The sequence below is a fragment of the Sinocyclocheilus grahami genome, unplaced genomic scaffold (genome assembly GCF_001515645.1).
Source record: "Sinocyclocheilus grahami isolate Dianchi unplaced genomic scaffold, SAMN03320097.WGS_v1.1 scaffold454.1, whole genome shotgun sequence".
In the NCBI taxonomy this organism is placed as follows: Eukaryota; Metazoa; Chordata; class Actinopteri; order Cypriniformes; family Cyprinidae; genus Sinocyclocheilus; species Sinocyclocheilus grahami.
Window position 1 is genome coordinate 418,814 of NW_015505633.1, and position 23,243 is coordinate 442,056.

General features: G+C 35.7%; 2 protein-coding genes and 1 long non-coding RNA gene across 6 annotated transcripts; 1 reads left to right on the top strand and 2 right to left on the bottom strand.

Moving 5' to 3' along the window:
* Window positions 1–7,632: 7,632 nt before the first annotated feature.
* ptrh1 (peptidyl-tRNA hydrolase 1 homolog) lies at window positions 7,633–10,274 on the bottom strand. The gene is made up of 5 exons (XM_016234558.1): window positions 9,644–10,274; window positions 8,648–8,867; window positions 8,448–8,547; window positions 8,294–8,339; window positions 7,633–8,202 (listed from the first exon to the last, which is right to left on the bottom strand). The coding sequence occupies exons 1-5, from the start codon at window positions 9,803–9,805 to the stop codon at window positions 7,942–7,944; spliced, it is 789 nt and encodes a 262-aa protein (XP_016090044.1). The 5' UTR covers window positions 9,806–10,274; the 3' UTR covers window positions 7,633–7,941.
* A 1,564-nt stretch (window positions 10,275–11,838) lies between these two features.
* Window positions 11,839–21,545, top strand: LOC107552629 (72 kDa inositol polyphosphate 5-phosphatase-like). Of its 4 annotated transcripts, none has more exons than XM_016234554.1 (11): window positions 11,839–12,906; window positions 14,155–15,008; window positions 17,298–17,421; window positions 17,506–17,603; window positions 17,689–17,813; window positions 17,993–18,112; window positions 18,186–18,293; window positions 18,378–18,539; window positions 18,646–18,761; window positions 18,848–18,984; window positions 20,304–21,545. In XM_016234554.1, the coding sequence occupies exons 2-11, from the start codon at window positions 14,215–14,217 to the stop codon at window positions 20,437–20,439; spliced, it is 1,920 nt and encodes a 639-aa protein (XP_016090040.1). In that variant the 5' UTR covers window positions 11,839–12,906; window positions 14,155–14,214; the 3' UTR covers window positions 20,440–21,545. The 4 variants fall into 4 exon arrangements, with proteins under 4 accessions (XP_016090040.1, XP_016090042.1, XP_016090043.1 ...); XM_016234556.1 differs by having other exon boundaries at window positions 11,839–12,875; XM_016234557.1 differs by having other exon boundaries at window positions 11,839–12,847.
* LOC107552632 (uncharacterized) lies at window positions 21,328–23,149 on the bottom strand. The gene is made up of 2 exons (XR_001604878.1): window positions 23,009–23,149; window positions 21,328–22,572 (listed from the first exon to the last, which is right to left on the bottom strand). It is a non-coding gene; the product is annotated as an uncharacterized lncRNA (long non-coding RNA).
* Window positions 23,150–23,243: the final 94 nt, after the last annotated feature.

A 23,243-nucleotide genomic window follows, 5' to 3' on the forward strand; every position in this document is an offset into this window, starting at 1 on the left:
GTTTTAATATTAGAAAGTCACATCCTAAAAACAAATGTTTGGGCTCAACAACAATGAAAATTAATGCAATAGTTTGCATCAGTCTTTTGGAGTTACAACAGCTTCTCATTAAATTAATTTAACCAACAAAGATCATTTGTGTTGAAAAAGTTCATTTGTTTCAACTAATTGAGTGGTGGTCCTAAAGCCAATTAATCTGATCTATTTCAGTCCAAATAAATAGCTAGCATAGCACATGCTGAATGTAATTTATTTAGCATGTAAATGTAATGAACAAGCAAGATATTTAGCAACATAGAAACACTTTTAAGCATATCAAACATAACACTTTATTAATGTAAAACATACACATAAAACAACACTTAATTTCAGCATTTAATTTCCTTATTCAGTCCTATCCACAAAGCATCCCAGCTAACAAAATTATGTTCTAAGAATATTTTGTTATTTTAGTATCATTCAGATTATAGTTTTATATTTTCAGTTTAATTTCAGTTAAAGTTTTATTTTTGTATTAATAGATATCCTTATGGTTTTTATTTTTTATTGCAGTTAAAGTCATTTTAGTAGCCTACATCAAGTTAAACTAAATTATAATGTGAAATGATGAAATAAAAAAAAGTTTTATATTTTATTTCAGGTATTTTAAGTAACACAAAATTAAAGGTTTTAATTTTAGTTTCAGTAGTTAACTATAATGACCCTTTTGCTAATGTTCCAAAAGTGAACACATTAAGGGGACGTTCCATTTTTTAACGTAGCAAACATTAAGAGAACGTTGGTGTTGAATGTTGTCTGAATGTTTAGACACAAGTAGTATATTAATGTTTAAAAAAACTTGAACAATGAATAAATAATGTTTATGTGCTAACATTCTGTTACATGCAAACAACATCCGAAAGTTCTTAAGACATGATCACTTTTAACAAACAATCTATTAAGGTTAATGGAAGAACATTTGTTCATAGAGTGCCTTGCCAAAAAAAAATAAAAAATTCACACAGTATTAGGTTTATTCATGCAGTGATCAAGTTTATGTCAACAGAACTCGGAACAACTTAAAAGGTTATTAAATCAATAAATTCGAATTTTTCACTGTGCAATGTGCATGCATTTGTTTAGGTTGTGGTGACAGGTCCCTTGAATCTCTTTTTACAGTGCAGTTTTACCATCTAAACATTTAACATTTCACTTTCTGTCGTCATGATTTCAAAAGTCAATATTTGCATCATATCAAGCTCTTGTGAGATTACTTGTGGACCGTGTGTCTCTTCATCTCTGTTCTCACCCAAACAATGGGTGGTTACCGCAGCAATGGAGTCTCCAGGACAACAGGTGAACAAAGGGTGTTAGGAGGGGGGAATGCTGGGAGAGGGGTGGAGGGGCACTAGGGATGCCCTTGGCCTCTGTGTGGTCAGTGGGGGACATGGGCCTCTGGAGGATCTATAAGAAAATGTCTGTCCTTCTTTGCAAGCATGAAATGATTGATAATCCTCTAACTAACTAAGACTCTGATGCTGACACTGTCAGTTCTTCCCTCCACATGATGAATGGCCTCATTTGCTTCCACGTGAGGTAGTTGCAATGATAAGTGCAAATTCCACTAACACAGCATATAGTCTTCATATCAGCTCAGTGACTCTCAGTGAAACTGGGAACATGAACCTCACACAGCAGTGCATGGAGAGTAAGTCAGTGTCTTTGGGATCAATGGAATTCATTCAGATATAAGAAACTGTTTATGGTTTTGTAACCATTTAAATAAGATTATTTATGTTTAGCAGTCATACATGTAGCAGAAGAAATGTATACATTTCAGAAAGCCTGAAATAAACACATTTGCACGGGAAGAAATGTGTTACTAAAGAACTACTGAAAAGTACTGAATTAATAAAAAAAAGGCTATGTGTATTTTTTCTAAATTATGACAGATTAATAGAGCATGCAGTCCACGACTGCTGCAAGCTGTATTTTTTTATAAACAAAATCTATATTTTATTTTCTATTTAAACCGTTTTGATAATTAAATAATTAAATTTATTTTTACTTATTGTAATGTCAAGGGTCTTTTTTTTATGTCTTACAATAAACAAGAAACTATTGCTATGATATTTATGCGTTCTTTATTTTAAGGTTACGGAGCCAAATCTTTATTTTGTCTATATGGTTCAAATTAGAAAATGATATAAATCATGCTTAAAAAAATTGACTATTTTATTTAAACAGTTTATTACAGTTTAGTTTTTTTTTAAATGCATTTCAGCAGTTCAACAATGTGCACTGATCACAAATGGAAAGTGAAAAAAAATGAAAGTCTAATGCAAATGGATGACAGCTATGTATTGGTTTAATGCTCTGCTCGTGCTGATTTGAAAAGATCAGAAGCTCTGACCTGTGTGTAAAACTAATCTCGTTTAATCCTATTGGGTTAACACGCCATTTCTTTGTTGTCCTAAAGTCTAAAGTAGCAGACACCTCATACACTCAAATCATACAGACAAAATCGTAAAATCCTGTCAGCTCATTTGAAACGAATATATTCACAAATACAAACTTTATTAAACTTCACCGACAATTCAATTGATTAACAAATGAATTTAATAAACATTTTTCGTTCTGATTTACTACGCAAACACGCATATAATTATAGAGTTCAAATCTATTTTTGTGACAGATATGTAGCTACATGTATTTTATTATATTAGCTACTTAAAAAAAAACATCTGATAGTGTAGCGCTGAATTTCAGGTTACATTTAACCTATGTAAATGCAGCCCACCAATCAAAACAAACCTAACAAACACAATTCTGATGTGAAATTAGCTATAATAGTAGGCTAATAATAACAAACAATAGGCCTACACCATAGCCTAACCTTATTCTGTTTTTACATTCCATGAATTTACGCTTCAAGCTAAACCATTTTCTATTGTTAATTCAACACATTACCACCACATGATAACGACAAATAGAATACGACAAATGTAAGCTAATCTCTTTATTAATTCAAATGGAATGCCAGTTCAAGTTTTCTTCAACATTGCATTTTAAGTAATCAACTTTAAACAGCTCTTCATTATTTTAAAAACAAGGATGCTAAGAAAAGCCAGTGATATGAGTGATGCTGATTGGAGACGCGTGGGAGCCTCCAGCAACAGATGTCCAGGCACAATTCTCGACTGATCGCTTGACATTTCACAAGAATTGCGTTTGGACAATCAACTGCTGGAGCTCATATTTCCATAACCAGCACAACTGTGTGTGGATATTTACAGTATAGGATCTATGCGTTTGGGTCCTCGTGTGTTTGTGCTCTTCGGTGGGAAAAGGCCTTGAAGCACATTGCTTTTTCTTCACATCATTCAGGCGTGTAGCCTTTCAGCCTACATCGACTGTATTTCATAAATTCCTTGGTGGTAAAAATACATCATAATATTTTTCGGTCCACTTTTTTTCGTTATCTAGAGAAATGTCAGAATAGCACGGGACAAAATTGACGCTCAATATCCTACTGTCCGTCTAAGCCTGGGACGCTGCTTTAAGACTGTATGTTCTTTTACCAAAAAACAATAGCATATTTCCACAGAGCTATTTTTTCGGTTACTAAAATAACAACGGCGAAATAAAATCAGGTCTTACCGGGTAAAAAAAGGCAGAGAATAACCAAATTAATTGTAAAATATGATCAATTAATTCGTTCCGGTGTTATAAATAAATTACTAATAGCGAGTCCCAAAATGTGGAATGATCGAGGAATGTGCTGCTCTGTCGACGCGGTCGCGGATCATTAGGAGCTTGTGCTGCACCATCACCAGACACTTTCTTCAGAAGGCACGCCATGTCTGCACCTGTGAGATGTTTCTGACCAAGTATGGAAGACCAAAAAACGAGTAAAAGAAAGAAACATCGTGATGTGCGTCAAATTCCACCAGAGGTCTCGTTCCGCGGTGCTGCGAGCCTCCAACTTCAATGCGCAGAATGAATAAAGTTCTCCAGCGTGTTCAAGACGCGATGCGCGTGACGCTCACAATGCACGTTAGTGAGGATCGAAATTCATGTCTACATAGGCTTTTATCACTCCCATCCAGAGGACTGTTGTGAATACTGGCAGCGTTTCTGGCTGAAGGATGCGCGGAGGCTCGCGTGCCAACTGCGCAGCTCTCTAAATAAACGGCGAGGGCGAGAGTGGGGTCGGTGGTCGCTTGGTACGAGATTTGAATAGCACACCAGTGAGAGATAAATGGCTATTGTGGTGAGAAGGGGATGAGTATCCACTGTCTCAATCGGCGTAGTGACCAGCAGCTGCGCTGGGACCAGCAACCTCTTAAAGAAACAACACTCTATTTTTTGCCCATTGCGATTACAATCCAGCAGTGTCTACAGAGCCATTACGTATTGTGTCCTCGATTACGTTTCCCTTCTCTCAAAAGCCACTCGTGTAAGGGATTACCTGGCTCTTTACCACAAAAGAATCGTTCATGGACACTTCATAAGTGTTTTTACAGGCTGCAAACATTCAAATATAGGCAAATACCAATGGCATATAAAAACAAGAACACCATCAGTGTTTCATTCATGACAGGTTACTAAAAGCATTTTTTTAAAACTTATATTTAACCAGGGTTATTATTTGTCAAACTTTTTACTGTGGCTTTTTCTCAAGGTAGATTTCATTTTAAAAGTTCATTTCTGTATAGCCATACACCTTCAAATATTGACCACAAAAAATCCACTTAACAGTTGCTCAGGAAAAAAAACTGAGGTTTGTCATATTAGGGTTTTATTTAAACAGGCAAAACAGTTACAAAACAATATAGGCTTTTTTTTGGCCAACAAATACTGTGATTAATAAATCATATAATTTTATAGCAATGTTTTTAAAAAATATAATTTTTTTAAACTATTAAAAATAGGGTTGGAAGACAATTCACAAAAATGATCAAATTTAAGAGGGCTCTGATCTGAGTTTGCAACATTTTTTTTTAAATGTGTAAAATGACTTTCAGTTACTGAGATCTAGTTTAGGTATTGTGTATTACTTTAAATATTTTTGTAAAACAGGGAAGACCCCCTAGTAGGCTTAGAACATTACCCTGAATAAATTTGCACTTGTGTGTGAGCTGTGTGTCCAGCCGTGCCAGTAACCTCTGACCTTTAGTATTGTTCGAGCTGAGAGTGGACCAAGAAATCCTGACCATTCAGAGAAGCTGGGAACGATCCATTGTAAAGGATTGCTCGGGGAAAGCGTATTTGTCAGTGTAGCTGGAATGTTGCCAATCTTTCACAAGTGATATTGTCTTTGAAGTTTAAAAAAAATTTTTTTTTTAGTTTTGATGGAAATCTTTGTATGGCACAGCTTTGATTTGGATTCTCTACATCTGTCAGAAATCTCCAAACAGCACTGGTTCGGATTAAATTGGTAATTATTATAATATTATTACTTGATAATTTTCTCGTATTAATCAGTTATGGCGTTAATTACATGAGTGGGTTCATAATTTAATAATTGTGCTGAGCCCAATGAAGAATGGTGTTTCTTTTAAGTGTACTAAAACTTTTTGCCTAGACAGCTCATGAAGCCTATCATCTGGCAGAAAGATATGCTGACTCTTTAAGCAATGTATAATATACGTGTTGTTGCATTTGAGTTGCACTGAACGTGTTTTGTCGATTGAGTGTTCATTCAGCAATTATTAATTCAGTAACGAAAAACAAGTGACTCTTTCAGAACTACAAAACTTTTGTTCATGTTGTTGGGTCGCAATAAAATGTACCGTCTTTATATATTATGGTATATAGGGGTGCAAAACGCTTTTATTTAGAATTTTTCTAACTTCATGCAGCATATTTCAGTGCAAATTATAAGCATATTTATTTGAGTGAAAAGTTTAATTGAAAAATGTCATTAAATTTCAAATTTTTGCCTGTTTTGCTTTGATGACAGCAGCACTTGACCTACATGAACTCAACAGGTTTGTTCTCCGGCATGGTTTGAGATGATCCAAAGAACATCTTGAGCTTCAATGGAAGAACATCTAAATGTCTGGATAAAGAGCTACATGATCAATGACATAATTTACTTATTTGTTACCTAAAATCTGAAATATTTATTTTACGTCATATTTAATTTAAAACCCTTTTTTTTTCTTTTGGCAAGTTTAAAATACTTTTACATTTCTGCGTTTAGCCGAAGACACTTTGATCCATAGCAACTTACAAAAGAAGGAACAAAAAAACAATTTAACAACAGATTTTTGGTGCATTCTTATATTAAACATTCAAGAAGTAACACGGTTCTCTGAATATCAGAAATGTTTGGAAACCTCTCGTTGCACATCATGAGGAAAACACCACAATATAGTGCATTGAATGAATTTCAAAAAACACCCAATCACATGAAACGACACTAGAGGATCATAGAGAGGTCAGTGTTGTCCAGGTTTTAAACCAGGGGTTTCCAAACTGTTTTGCTAAATTGACACCTATGAAAAAAGTTATTTACATAAACACTCTGATATTTGATGTAATCTTTAAGCAATGTATAATATACGTGTTGTTGCATTTGAGTTGCACTGAACGTGTTTTGTCGATTGAGTGTTCATTCAGCAATTATTAATTCAGTAACGAAAAACAAGTGACTCTTTCAGAACTACAAAACTTTTGTTCATGTTGTTGGGTTGCAATAAAATGTACCGTCTTTATATATTATGGTATATAGGGGTGCAAAACGCTTTTATTTAGAATTTTTCTAACTTCATGCAGCATATTTCAGTGCAAATTATAAGCATATTTATTTGAGTGAAAAGTTTAATTGAAAAATGTAATTTCACATTGTTGCCTGTTTTGCTTTGATGACAGCAGCACTTGACCTACATGAACTCAACAGGTTTGTTCTCCGGCATGGTTTGAGATGATCCAAAGAACATCTTGAGCTTCAACGGAAGAACATCTAAATGTCTGGATAAAGAGCCACATGATCAATGACATAATTTACTTATTTGTTACCTAGAATCTGAAATATTTATTTTACGTCATATTTAATTTAAAACCCTTTTTTTTTTGGCAAGTTTAAAATACTTTTACATTTCTGCGTTTAGCCGAAGACACTTTGATCCATAGCGACTTATAAAAGAAGGAACAAAAAAACTATTTAACAACAGATTTTTGGTGCATTCTTATATTAAACATTCAAGCACACATTTCTGAAGTAACACGGTTCTCTGAATATCAGAAATGTTTGAAGTGTTTGGAAACCTCTCGTTGAACATCTTGAGGAAAACACCACAATATAGTGCATTGAATGAATTTAAAAAAACACCCAATCACATGAAACGACACTAGAGGATCATAGAGAGGTCAGTGTTGTCCAGGTTTTAAACCAGGGGTTTCCAAACTGTTTTGCTAAATTGACACCTATGAAAAAAGTTATTTACATAAACACTCTGATATTTGATGTAATATGATGATGTAATCTTTCAAAGTATACAGAATTTTTCCTTACATGATCACTTGCCAAATTTCTGTTATTTACTTATGTTTGTTTTATTTTAATCCATTTTACATGTTTGTTTTTTTAAAGCCATATACATTTTTACTTCAATACTGCATTGGCATTTCTAATTTATTGAATCTTCTGCATTTCCTCCAGAAACCTCTAGGGGTTTGCAAATCCAAATTTGGGAAAACCTGTTTTAGATACTATGATAGAGCATAGCATGCAGGCTACTGCCTCCCAATATACTGAACTTCAAAATATCGAAAAGACCTAACAAAGCTCAACTCCTTCAGTACAGAGTTATCAAAAATTACTATGCATTGTCGTCAATTTTAGTTTTGTCCTTTAAGATAGTTTCCTTCCCTCTTCTGGGGATCTAAACATGGCATCATAAAACTCAACTCCTTTAGAAAAGAAATACAGTTATCAAACATCTCATGTGTAGGTCAGCTCGGTTTCTGCTCTTCTGTGGTGTCCTGAGGTGGCGAAAGCGTCCTGGATTTATTCTTATGCGACGCTCTTCTTCCCTCTGCTGGAGAAGTCTGGGGTTGTGAGTCTGTGATATATGTCAGAAGAATATCTACACTCTGCTTCATGACAGAGTCTAGAACATTTTGTTCCTCTTGTGAAAAACGTCCCAAAACATAACGGTCAACAGGCGTTTTACCCGGTGGCCGCCCAATACCAATACGCAACCGTGGCATCACCTGCGGGCACAATCAGCATGTGTTGTTACTGAATTTCTACAGCAAATAACTACAGCCGATGTGTTGCTCTAGAAACTATTTGCTAACTTACATCAGTATGAAGGCAGTCCACACATGATCTCACACCATTGTGACCCCTGAGAGGATGAAAATATGGATTCCCCAATTAACGCAATATACATATTAAGAGAGAGAGAGAAAAAAGTTATTAATACAAAAAAATCAGATGAAACGTTTTTATTCACCTTGCACTTCCACCATGTTTAATGCCGAACTTTCCAAGTGGTTTGTCAAGCTCATTGTGAATCAAGAGAATATGTTCGGGTGAAATTAAATATTTGCTGGCTGGAAAAAAATCATAAAAATAAATAAGAAATAAATTCAGATTTCCAAGGATTGAAAGGAGGAAAAATATTACAGTGTTATTATAGACAATACATCTCACCTGCTTTTGCCACACTCACACCATTGACGTTCATTAGCAACTTGGGTCGAAGAAGAACCAACTGGATATCTTGAAGATGCGTCACAACGACCTCTCCTGAAACCTGTCGGTCAGATCTCCAGCTATCCGGCGCTCCCAAACGTTCAGCTAACGTTGTGAGCACAGCCATACCAACACTATGTCGAGAGCCATTCATGCCAGGGTTTCCCAGCCCAACAACCTGAAACACAACAGCAATACACAATGTGATTCAGTCATAGGTTTATATACACACTTCACAGACACTAGTACCTATTCTTAGCCATATTCCATTAGCTAATTACTTTTTTACTTTACTTTTTACTTCAAGCTTCATATAAACCTTTATTGTGCTAAATGACTAAATATGTCTCTTGTAATATACTAGTTGGCTAACAAGTGGAATATTAACCAAGTAGTTTCAAATAAACTGGTTATACAGTTATAAGTGTCACTATTGGGAAAGCGACTAACAAATATATATATATATATATATATATATATATATATAAATACGTGTGTGTGGCTCAGTCAGTGTTTCTTTTGTGTTTGTGTACTTCTAAAAAGTTGATTTTCAGAAGTTTGAGTAAGATTTTTAAAACTCTTATTCAGCAACGACTCAAGACATAAAGTGTTAATTATATTTCAAATAAATGCGATACTTTAATACTTTACATATATATATATATATATATATATATATATATATATATATATATATATATATATATATATATAAATACTAGTATTCGTGTCGTGACCAATTGAAAACTCACTACTGTAAGAATTGGCTACTAGAATATAATAAATAAGCACTTTAACGAACAGCCTTATTGAAAAAGTCACTACGCTGGATTAATAAATAGTATTTACTAAACATGCACTATTTACACAAACTTTAGTAGCTATTTTTAAGGAACACAGGTTAAACAGTTTATCATAACATGTTAATGTCAAGTAAAAGACTGTCAGACGTACCATTTTCCTTCTATTACAGTCAACTATCGTTTGACCAGCCATCTTCGGCGATGGCAGCCTGCTCATCAACACTCGCTTGATCAGTGTTGTTATCATCCGTCTTATGAGAGCCATTGGCAGTTTAAAAGCTTGTGTCACAGCCGCCCAGACTTTACCTCGCATCGCAACGTGGTGTTACCATAGACTGTATGGGTGTTACTCATTATGAGTCATGGTGAGTAGTTTACGATACCGGTATGTTACAGTTTCGAAACGACTTTCATCAGACAGATCTCAAACGGTGGACTTTTATATCACGGAATAAAAGTAACTGCAAAACACAGCAACGGCGATTTATATCTATCGGGCATATGTATTGATTTAAATAAATTTGGTTTACGATAGGATTGCGATTCATTCGCGTGGGTCAGTCGACCCCGTTCTCCGATCCAAGCGTGTTGCGAGATTGCCAGATTTCACCTGTAAAATCCCCCTTAACGAGCACAATATCAGGGCGAAGTGTAACATTTGTCTCGGTCTATCCCACAGCGGTTTGAAATATATATCAAACTGAAACATTAAATGATGTGGATGGCAATAACAGGTGTCTTGGCCATTTTAGGAGCTTAATTTATAACCGTGTTTTTTATATATTTGGCAACGCAAGGGCAACTGACCTTAGAGAAGCGAAGGAGCTTTACCCATAGCGCCATCTATCTTGATGGTGGAGAGTAACCTTTGGTAGCTCAAACATAGGTTCATCTGAAATGTTTACGTACAGAAATATTTAATTACCCATATTTTAATTGACGCTATGTCATAGCAACACCGTGAATTAAAACGGGATGATTTAATTATGTTAGCCTATATAGATATTAATGAATATAACGAATATGTCTGAAATGTTCATCTCACTTAAGTAGCCTAATTACTGAATAACAACCCCATGGTTTACAATTACAATAAATAATACATTTAAAAAATACCACACGGGTCTTATTTCATCGTTTCACTTCAAATAAAAGCAATATTTTTTAATCCACAAATCTAAAAACATTAATGTGTTCACAAAATAAACAGACAAATAGACACACGTCTGTGCGTATTACTATTTGTCTGTTTATTTTGTGAACACACACACGTACACACAAAGTATGATAACCTCAAAACTGTTTCAAATGACTAAATCTCACAAATGATTAATTAAGAAGAATTTATTATTTAAAGTTGTAAATTTAATGTATAATTCACAGGTGTCATGTGAGGTCCACAGGTGCCGGATGAATGCAGGAGGCAGAGGTGCTGGAGGCGCTGCTGGTGGAGAGTCCTGTGGAGATCCATGTAGTCTTGCCAGTTGCCACGAGGAACCATCTGTCAACTGCAGGGATGCTCTTCTCGCGCTTGGTCAGAGAGGAGGGCTGCATCATGTCCGGTTTGAGTCAGGTGTGTGTCACTCATCATCACCCCAGTTCTTTATAGAAGAATCGTCTAAAGGCACCAGGCAGGAATGTATTTTTTTTGGGGTACTGCACACCTGTCCAATTTGTGGTGAACTTCTGAAAGACTTGCTTGACTTAGGGCCTCACAAGATCACTGGGTCAAGCACGTGCTCTTGTTTGTTTTAATTTTGTGACAATTACTGAGTGGCCAGACTGAGTGCGCTTGTGTGTGTTTGCATCCTGTCAACATTTAAACATTGTAACATTTTCATAACTCTCAGACTAGGCTATAGGCCTATACTTGCCACCTTTTGCAATCAAAAACGAATGTGCTGTAATGGTGTCAGTGACATTCACAGTCATCTGTAGTACAGAAAATAAATCATACAGTTCACAGAACACAACTTGACCTTTTTGCAGGGCATGTTGTCACACTATTTGGGGTGCCAGAGCCTACAGCCTTTAGTAGACTTTCTAGCCAAATGTAAGCAGGAAAACAAATATAAAAACAAATGTACAAAATTTAGTTTCTTCAAATTTAGTTTTGTGTGTTGAGTATACACATATTTTAAGCTAAATATTTTGATATACTTAAAAGTATAATATATATTTTTTTAATTATATATTAATATATAATGTATTATAGCAACACAGTACTATTAACCTGCACAGAAACAGACACATCTCTTTATGTAATACGTAAATATATATATATATAATTAAGCTAAAGTTAACAGCAAGTATGTTTCAAAGTATACTTTCATATACTAAATAGTGCGCTAAAGGTAGGCTATATAACTAACAGTATAGAAGTTCACTTGTAGTATAGTTCACAGTAGTTGCAATACAAAAGAAAGACTTAGATGCATAGTTGAGTACTCAAAGTTGGCTACTGTTACACTTAATAAACTAACAAGTGGGCCAGTTTAGTCCCAAGAAGTACATCTTATAAGTATACTACTAGTAGTACATTGATATTAATCACTACATAAAGTATGCTTGGAATATATGCTTGAACCTTATACGTTTACGTACATAATTAAATGAACTAGATTTATACTTATATTTGTAAGGGAAGCTGTGAAACGGCAAAATAATACTATTTTATATGATATAACACCCCTTCCCAACCTAACACTTAAAGAGGAAACCATACCACTGCTAGAGGAAACACACATTTGTGGAACTGAACTTTTAATTTAAAACCTTACTCAGATAGATTACAGTCCTTGTGACAACTTCCCCATGTGACAGCTTTTTTTTTTTTTTTACTAATATTCATTTCATTGCTAAAAGTTTGTGGTCTGCCAAACACAAAACCCAAATGTGGTTATTGAGCTATTGGATAATGGATACAGATATTAGCTCCCACAGCATCGCTGAAGATGCCATTATATGGCTCGCTTTTCCAATTCATCCTAAATGTGTTCAGGTTCTTTAGTGAGTAATTAATATAATCTTTTTAAGTGAAAACTCAGGGTTGTACTACCTTCCACGTGCCAATAACTTTTTGTATAGCTTGTGGTACGGCAAATAACAGCAAATTGCAGTTCTCCAGTAGGCGACATTAACTCACTAGTAGCATTACTTTTCTAACTAACAACATGAACGTTTATCGTTTTCAGTGGCTGATTTTTAAAACATATTTGGTCTCCACAGTCTTGTTTGTGAAAATAATACAAACGGTATTAACGCAAGATGGCGCAGTTTCATAATACACTGCTGCTGACTGTCAGCACACCCTCTTGATTAGTTGTTGGTTGGCTGGCGTTGCTAAGCAAGTCAAGTAAGTTTGCCTCTTCAGCGAATTAGAGGTAACGGAGAGCGGTTTCACTCTCAAAATATGTAATTTTATTCTTCACATAAATGTATATTTATATTTTGTAAAGATAAAAACGCTACATTTTAATTGTAGCGATAGCTAACTGATGTGTGACCATCGTGTGACAATCAGTGAATTTAACATCACTGTCAGGGACAGAGATTTCAGACAGCTCTCATCAGAATAGTTCACTACTAATACATTTTAGTCTTAGTTTAAGGTCACGTTTGCTCTGAGGTTGTTTTTTAATAATAGTTATGTTTTTGTGGTACTGTTTTTACAGTAACGTTGTTAGTAGTAGCCTATTGGTTGTTGTTGATAATGTTGTTCATTTACGACGCCCACTAATTCGTAACGTTAGATGTCTGTTTCTAATTAGACAGTTTCATAGATGTTTCAATGATTATTAATCCGTTGATGTTTTTCATACAGTCTAACGTAGGACTGCAATAACTAACGTTAATTGTTTATGTGTGTTTCTGCAAAGCATTCTTCCTCTTACCACTTATAAGCTGTTAATATCAGGTTTGTGTTTTAAATTTCAAAATTAAATCTATTTTTTCTAACTGAAGTGCGCTAGGTGGTCAACAGACAAATTCAAATAAATAAAGATTTTAAGAGATGTATGTTTCTTATTTTTTCTAGTGTTGTATTCCAGGTAAAGCTGCTTTGGGGCAATATTTTCATAATTTGTTGTTTATACATAGTTTTAAATAACATTTTTATGATAAAAAGTATAGACCTGAAATTCCTTCTCTAATATTTTAATATTGGGTTGAAGAAGACATTTATTTGGTGTACAGAATTACATTTACATTTATATTTACGCATTTAGCAGATGCTTTTATATAAAAAGACTTTCAAAAGAGTCACAGCAATTTGTCACAGAAATAATATTCAATTATATAATATTTTTTTTGAGTAAGTATTTTAATAAAATGTTTTGACTTTAGTACAATGACAAATAAGAGCAAAATTATATCATGTTGAAAACGGGTTTATAATATTTCAAACATAAAAATATGTAAGCTAGCTGCCTTTATATTTAAGTAAGTGGTCCCTTGTAAGGTTTAGAAATGATTCAAAAACCCATTTGTTTAAATTGTTCTGTTATTCAGAGTTTGTATTATAACTTTTATATTTTAATCCAATGTTGGGCAAGATGTGGAGTACTGCTTAATTGAGCAATAAGTGAAATATCTCTTAATCGAAAGACATAATTGACATAATAATAATAAGTCATCAAAATAATCTCCCCACTGTCTCCACAGGATGTAATCATCTGAGTATCATGGGACTTGTTTACATCTAAAACTAAGTCTGCCAATAGGATGAGTGAGCATGGAGACAGCATCGTCCCGTTTAACCCCACAGAACTCAGGTCAGGAGAACCAGCTTGTAAAGCAGATATTACTGTTCTACGTGCAGACCCAAGGACAGAGAAGAGCAACAAGCAGGAGCTCAAAGACATCAAGAAGCCATATGAAGGTGCCAAACTACTTCAGGATGAGCATAACAAGGACGCCAAACTTAGTCCATTTCAGCCTCGACCTCCCTCTCTTCCGAAGCCCGTGGGATTGGGAATGGGGGGTAAAAACATTTCATTTGATGAGAAGGTGAGGGGGAGAAGATTGAGGAACAGCCAGGAGAGTCTCACCGACCCAGGCGAGACAGGCTCTTCCACCGATTCGCTTAAGGAAGACACCTCATCAAATGGCCAAGGCCTTGCATCCGGACGTCCCCTCGATCTCCCACCCATGGAGACACCGTCATTCAGGATTAGGACCCATAGCTTTTCCGAGACTGACAATGAGCATAGTGATCCGAATAAAGAGCGGTTGAAACCGTCCAGAATTATTTTGTCCCCACTGCAGTCCACTGGGACATATCCTCCTCTGGAGAACAGCGCAGCCTCCACGTCCTTAAGGACAACTAATCGGATTGACAGGGATTGTTTGGATTACAGTGCGGTGGGGAGAAGGGGGCGGGGGTCAGAGAGGCTTCAGAGGAATCTGAGCGATAGCCGGCTGTTGGACACCATGGTGTCAGACAATACCTCTGTCCATTCCATGAAGTCCACCTATAGCGTTCTGAACCCCATCAGACCCCGGGATGTGAGGAACAGGTGAGTGTTTTTTATTATTAATTTGTTTCGTCTTTTCTGCAGCCTGTTTCGCTCAGCATATCGCCATCTTCAACGTCAAGATCACATGATCACAGGCTGATGTGGCACCTTGAATATCTCCCAAAGGGTCCTAAGTGTCCAAGCCACATTTTTATGTGAATGAATGCATGAACCAAATTAAATTTCACGTTTCACAAGGAAGTAGACCATGATTAATGTTCCTGCAGGAATGAGCACAGGCACTTGCCAGAGTAAGTCGCTACTTACAGAATCACCTGAACAGCTTTAGTTGTGGGAAGTGAAAAGTGAAGCTGGACGTTTATCGAGAGATTGGAGAGGAAGGGTGAAGCGGTGTGAATGCAAAGGGATTAATGGATCAGTGAGATGCTAGTTCAGCAACTGTCAAACTGCATCAGGAGAACATACATTCATGTCCTACTTGAAGGTGACATGATACATGTATGGGCAGTATGAAATACAAAATCTGATTATTAGACAATTTACATCTTTATTAATGTTATAATTCAGCCAGAAATTAATTTTGTCGTCATGAACTCCTTGTGTCGTTTTTAAATCTGTATGATTTTCATCTGTGGAACATCAGTGGAGATCTTTTGAAGAATGTTCTCGCTGTTCTTTTCCATCCATGAGATCATATTTTGTCCAGGGGTTTACACAAGACAATTGCAAAATAATAAAAGTGAACACTTTACTAAACAATCAATGCTACAAGTAAATTTTGACATAAAATATGATAAAGCGGTCTGCTAAAGATTGCATCTAACAGGCTCATTAAATTATTAATGTTTATAGATTTACTTTAATGGATTAATTGAGGTAATTAACGTATAAAAATATGGGAACTGAGCATGAACGATTAAATACCCAGTCCGTATTAGCTACTGCAGTGTTTCCCAACCGGGGTGCCGTCTGTCGAGAGCAGGGGTGCCGTGTAAAAAAATCCTTTTTTAATATTTTTTAATTGCTAAAATGTTCAAAAAAGCATCTATTATATAATATCCATTTCTGATGTCGCCAATAATTAGAGATGCACCGAAATTTCGAAAATGAGTTCACCACTCAGGTTTCACTTTCACGTGGTGTGAAGCTCTGCGTATTATCCGCTCTATGCGTGTGTGCTCCGCTCAGTCGCTCCACTCGTATACCGTTCATGCTCATCGGAACAGCAAAGTCCACTCAAAAATCGAGCTGATAGGAAACATCGATGTAGTACAGTATTGTTTCTGTCTGCAATAGTCCTACTGTGTTGTAACATGGTGTGGTATATGGGCAACTCTGGTAACGCTGCCCTCTCATTCACTGATCTGCTAACCGTTATGCTATGCTCACGTGTTCTGATAATAATAGCTTTCTAGGACTAAACATTATTTGGAAAATTTTTAAAAAAAAAAAAACAAGGTTAAATATCTTAACCCTACTTTTAGACCTACCTGAAAAACTAAAAAGCAATTTATTTAATTCGAAGGCCTGTCGTTATTTTTTATTTGTGCTATCATTATTAATTTCTTTATTTGTTCTTATTTTATTACTGACTGCTTGCTTGTCATTTTTTATTCAGTTCAAAGTTTGAAATCAAGCTACTGCACCAAAATCTCGTGCTACTGCACCAAAATTACCCCACTGTAAAATAAAATTTTTTTTTTGAGATAGCTAGTGGTAAATAAATAATGTTTACATATGAATAAAAGCCTACATTAAAATCTGTCATATTAATTGGTCTCTTCAATAGAAATTAGCCTACTGATTGTCACCATTGATGGACAAAAATGTTTAATAATATTAAAAATATCTGTATGACATTATATTCTGCAGTTCTTCCCTGTTGTACCGAATATCTATACTTTTCAAATTATCATATCGAAGTTAGAAATTCAAATATTGTGACAAAATTAATTTTGTAGAGTGCCACAAGTTTGTTAAAATTTCCAAAGGGTGCCGCGACTAAAGAAAGGTTGGGAAACACTGAGCTACTGAATCCAATAATGAAAAGGAATTTAAAAAAAATCTCTAATGTTGGCTGATAACCGACATGTCACCTGGACTGATTTAAAAAAAATAATAATAATTTTTTATAATTGCTTGTATTTGCAAGAACGAATGTAATCATGTATGTATATTCTCATCCTTTAGTTTAAAATTGTTCTGTCTTCATGAAATAATGTAGTTAGTTTATATGAATGTATTATGTAACATGCTAGAAGGAGCATTTCTCATCTCTTTTGTTCTTATTTATTGTTTTCCTGAAAATGTACCTGCTTATGGTTTTAGGAGCTTTCTGGAGGGTAGTGTTTTGGGTAACGGTGCCTTGCTGGGGGCAGAGGAGCTCGACCGCTACTTCCCAGAGAGACGGCTCGGTATCTACGTGGCCACATGGAACATGCAGGGAGAGAAGGTGTTGAACAATACTGTCATTTCGAATGATTTGTTTGTTTAAGTGCATAGCAGCTGTAGCCTAAGCTCTTTCTCTTGGTCTCAGGGGCTTCCATGCAACCTTGATGATCTGCTGCTCCCAACCGACACAGACTTTGCACAGGACGTCTATGTTATAGGAGTTCAGGAAGGGTGTCCGGATAGGTAAGACTTTGAGCTGCTTTTCACAGGGTTTTTTATGTCTGTTTCTGATACTCAGCACATTTACTCTCTTCATGTTTGTCCACAGGAGGGAGTGGGAGATCCGTCTGCAGGAAACACTTGGGCCGTATTACGTGATGCTGTACGCAGCAGCCCATGGCGTTCTCTATCTCACTGTATTTGTCAGGAGAGACCTCATATGGTTCTGTTCAGGTAAAGCTTTTTTTCTTCAAATTAAAATGATATAATATATGTTGTGCACTACTGTTCAAAAGTTTAGGGTCAGCAGGATTTTTTAATGTTTTGAAAGAAGTCTCTTATGCTCACCAAGGCTGCATTTATTTGATCAAAAATACAGTAAAACAGTGAAACTGTCTTTTTTGCCGTTACAGAGGTGGAACATGCTACAGTTACAACCAGAATTATATCTCAGATTAAGACTAAAGGAGCTGTGGGTATCGGCTTTACTTTCTTCGGGACATCCTTCCTATTTATTACATCCCATTTCACTTGTAAGTGGAATTTTTTAAACAACCCAGTTATATAAACTATAAATAAACCCAACCATCTTTGTATTTGTCTCAGCTGGAGATTCTAAAGTATATGAGAGGATCTTAGATTACAACAAAATCATAGAAGCTTTGGCTCTTCCTAGAAACCTCCCAGATACAAACCCATACCGCTCCACAACATGTGAGTGTTTCTGCATTTGTCACATTTGTCATATATAGTGTATTTATTTTTCGGTGAATGATCAAATTTGCCACTCATTCTCAGCTGATGTCACAACCCGTTTTGATGAGGTCTTCTGGTTTGGAGATTTTAATTTCCGCCTGAATAAAGCCAGAGGTGAGGTGGAGGCCATTTTGAATCAGGTTATGGGCGCAGATATGAGCCCACTATTACAGCATGACCAGCTGCTGAAAGAGATGAAAGAAGGCAAGTTAGATGCAAAATTACGGTCCTGTGTAATTTATGCATATGCTCCCTTCAAGGAAAAATACGAATTCTTTAACAGGAAGAATCTGTCTTTGTGCATTTGCAGGTTCCATTTTTAAAGGGTTTCAGGAAGCATCTATATACTTTCCTCCTACATACAAGTTTGACATTGGTTGTGACGTCTATGACACCACCACAAAGCAGAGAACACCCTCATTTACAGTAAGCTTTTTTGCTAATTGCATAATGATAATGCATCACTACATACCCTTTAGTACAGTTGTTGATTTTTCCTCATTTGTTGACAGGACCGGATTCTTTATCGAAACAGACAAGCAGATGACATTAAAGTGGTCAAGTATATGTCTTGCTTGTCCATTAAGACATCAGATCACCGGCCTGTCATCGGCATGTTTCAGGTCAAACTGCGTCCAGGTCGAGATAAGTAAGCGTCTTTATTCAATGATTTTAACGGTTGCACTTGCACTTGTTTCTTCTAATTGGATAGTTATCTAGAAAAGTAGTTAAAGGGTTGGTTTATCCGAAAATGAAAATTCTGTCATTATTTACTCACCTTCATGTTGTTCATCTTAATGTTGTTAATTTTAGAAACACAGATGTAGATATATTTAATAAAACCTGAGATTTCTGTTCATCTATGTCACCAAAACTATCATAGTTTTAAAAATGTCATAAAGACATTGTAAAAGTAATCCATATGAGTCGGTTTAATTCAAGTCTTCTTAAGAGACATGATGGCTTTAAATGTTGATTTAATTTAGGGTATGTTACCCATATTTAACCCTCTTGTGCGCTTCATTGGAGTGGTACGAAACTTGGTAAAGGTTTTGGCACTTGCTATGTGAACACAAAAAGAAAAAAGTCATGGGCATAATTCGAAAAGTTCAGATGCTCCTGAAAATAGTCACACTTGTATTTCCAGCAGCCAAAATTGTCTGCATTGAAAACGAATGGGAAATTTTTGAGATATCAACCTCAAATTTGGAACAACTTTTTTTATATTTTGATTTTCTTGTGTTTTTAGAGTAAAATATGTTTTGGTAAATATATATTTCATATACAATTTTAAAATAGTATTTTTGTGCATTTTTCATAATAATTAACATAATAAAATTATAAGAGACCAAGCTTAAGTCTGCTCCAAAGAATTCCAGCAGTTGGAAATGGAAATGTCATTTTCAGATCTACGCTGAAAAAGTGGTTAAGAGGTAATAAATGGATCATAACTATTGCATAAATAAAATTGAGAACCATAAAAAATATACCTAAAATACAAGGTATTAAATAAAACAGTATCAAACTAAAATATAGTATATTCATATCACTAAAATAAAAAAGGTCATTTTTGGGCTTCAGCATCAGGTTAAACACTGATCAAAGCACTTACATATAGTTCATGAGAAGCTAACTTCAAAAGTTTCATTGTATTTTGAAGATTAATGTTTGGGTGAACTAAACTTTTAACCAGTAGTTAACCAGATTCACTCTACATTCACATTCATGTAATTCTTGTATATTGATGTTACATGTTGCATTACAAAGATAATGACGCAAAAGCACTGGGTCCTGGGACACCTTCTACTGGCATTCTACAAAACAAACCACGTAATTTATTCTAGAAGACACAAGCTTTTCATCAATTTACGAAATGGAATGTTAATGTTTTGTGGTCTGTTCATGTTTCACAGGATGTTATTCGTGTAGGTTTGAGAAACCACTAAATCAGTGTATTATACTCCCCAGCATTCCTTTGGGTGCTGGCCAGTTTGATAGGAGCTTGTACCTAGAAGGAATCCGAAGGAGAATCACCAGGGAGCTGAAAAAGAGAGAGGCAGCCATGAAGAACCAGAATAACAGCACGGTTTGCACCATATCCTGATCGGGGACCAGTGTGTGAGAGCCGTAGGGTGATAAAACTGATCATTTCAAACACAGAGGTACTGACTTGGAAAGCTGGACTTTCAGGACCAAAGGATAACTCGGTATTACGGATGTCAAGTGCACAGTCCAGGGACTAAAAGACTGCGGCTGGACAGCTGGTACTATAAAATATTATAGAAATCTATAAAATATACTGACCGGAGTAAATGAAGTTAGCTGTACTGTACATCAGTTATTCCTAATCCATTTTTTAAATTTTCATATTCTGGTATTTAACTTGCAAGCCGAAACAGTCTCTTCTGTATATGGTTCCAACTGATAGTGTTTCATGGCCTTGTTAAACCATTAGCTCATCTTTAACTGATAACTGTAAACACATACCAGTACCAGGCAGCTCATTTGATTGGCTCCTGGATCATTTTTGAAGAGTTACTTAACAATTTGCTAACAGTTGTACTCTTTTATAAAAGGGAACCGTACTGTAGCATAATTACCAGCAAAATTTGGGAGAATTTGTGTTAGTTATTTTTATTGGTGGATTGTCATTGATAAGTCAATGTGGTATCATGTAGAGAGGCTGACCTTGGGTTCAATTGAGTGCAAAATCTAAGCGAGGAGGCACAGACTATACTTGCGTTTACTGCCTTAACATATCCAATATAATTCAGCTTACTTGATGTCAAGTGTGATAGATGTATGGGAGCTGGAACGACCATAGTATTGGTGTTGCTTGCGCATGGATCTCAGTGACTGTGGTGTAATAAGTCATGCATTCACATCATGAATTTCAGTTCTATTTGTACTGAAAGTGCCTGCGATCTTTCTCATGATTGCCTCAGTGACTTCAAGTACATTCTGCTGTTTAAAACCAAATAATAGCCTGTTATAAATGTTTATTTACTATGTAAAGTAATACAAAAACTCATACTTGAGGTGTTATTTCTTATTTGTTTCGGTTACACATTTTGGACCAAATGTGTACATGAAATAAATAATACAAAGGATCAAGCTTTTATTTTTTAAGGGAACATGAGAGTTTTTGCTCATTACAGTTTCAACCATTTCCATCTTAATAGGCAGCAATGGAAAAAATAATATATAACAGTAAACATGTACTGATGAAGTACAAGGGAATAAATATATTCTTGTAGGGTAATACAACACAAACCGCTAAACAGACATACATTAATCTGGCAAACAAACTCTTAATTAGTGATCAGAGGTTCATGTTAACAGTGATTTAGCAAGAGAAAACAGGATTATCATTCTGTACAGTGTTTTCACAGCAAGGGTAAGTGGTAGACCGCACAGTTTGTCATTCTGTTCAGATATTTCAATATACTGACTAAAGCATAAGGGTTTTGTAGAACTTTCTGAAAATTGGTATGTGATGTGTGAAATATCATTTGGGTTTGCCCAGTTTTACACAGAAAAGCACAGCCTATGAACAACAATGCAGAAATGTGAACAAATGCCATGGAAAAGTCCACTTGTCGAGCCAATTAAGATAGAAATGTGAAAGTAGCACATGTACATTAAACACATGGCGAATTCAACAAAATCATGCAAAATAATGCATTGGTGTGTGAATTTAAACTCGGCCAATTTCAAAATGGTCACTTAGACACCCTCATGTCATTACAAACCTTTCTTTCTTCTGCATAACAGAAAAGATATGTTCAAGAACCAAACCCATTAGAGCTCATTGACTTAATTTATAGACAAAAAAAAAAGACTTTTTTCAAAATATCTTCTTTTATGTTCCACAGTAGAATGTCCAACAGTTTTGAAATGACATGAGGGTGATTTTTGGGTCAACTATTGTTTTAAACTCACGTTTTAAGTACTTTATAGATGAAATACAACCACAGTCTAAGCATTGCACTTAAATTCCAGTCCAGAATGGCATTTGTTGGGTCAGTCCTCATATTTGCGTCTAGATGGTGCCAGCGGTCAGTCCTCTATCGGAACAGGCGGTATATGCGAGGCAGACGTCCGTCTTTACTAGAGAGAGCGGCTTGAATGTCCTCGTATGAGGGCAGCTCTGTCAGATCTCCCAGTGCTGCCACCGCAGGCTTACTACGCAGCATTTTCGTTGTAACTCTCTTGATGTCACTGGCTGTAATATTACCTAAAACAAAGAAAAGTAGGGGGGGAGGGGGGCAATTATTAAGTATGTACGCTACCGTTCAAAAGTTTTGGGGTCGGTAAGTTTTTGAAAGAAGACAGTCAAAAATATTTTTGACAAAGTCTATATGTCTCTAATGCTCACAGAGGTTTTATTTGATCAAAGATACTGTGAAATATTATTACAATTTAAAATGAACGTTTTAATACATTTTAAAATGTGATTAATTCTTATAAAGCCAAAGCTGAATTTCCAGCAGCCATTACACTCCAGGCTTGGGTGTCACACGATTCTTCAGAAGTCATTCTAATATGCTGATTTTCTCAAACTTTTGAACGATTGTGTATTAAGTATTTTGTGAATGTTACAAACATGCATTTACATGCTAAATGAAGCTTTCATATAGGCTTTATACTTTGCAGTAAGCATCAGTACTTACTGATGAGCTCACACAGCTCATGTGGCAGCTTCCTCTTGCCTGTCGCAAGTACTTGTCGACCTACGTCTTCAAAGATGACCGGTCGTGACTCCAAGTTCATCATGAGCATGGATTTCAGTTGCGTCTTGGCTCTCTCTAGCTCCATCTGCAAAAGTGAGAGATTTCAGGTTATGAACACAAATTCACAACGAGTCAAGTCACCTATGATGTGATGACATGTGATCATCTTTTTTTT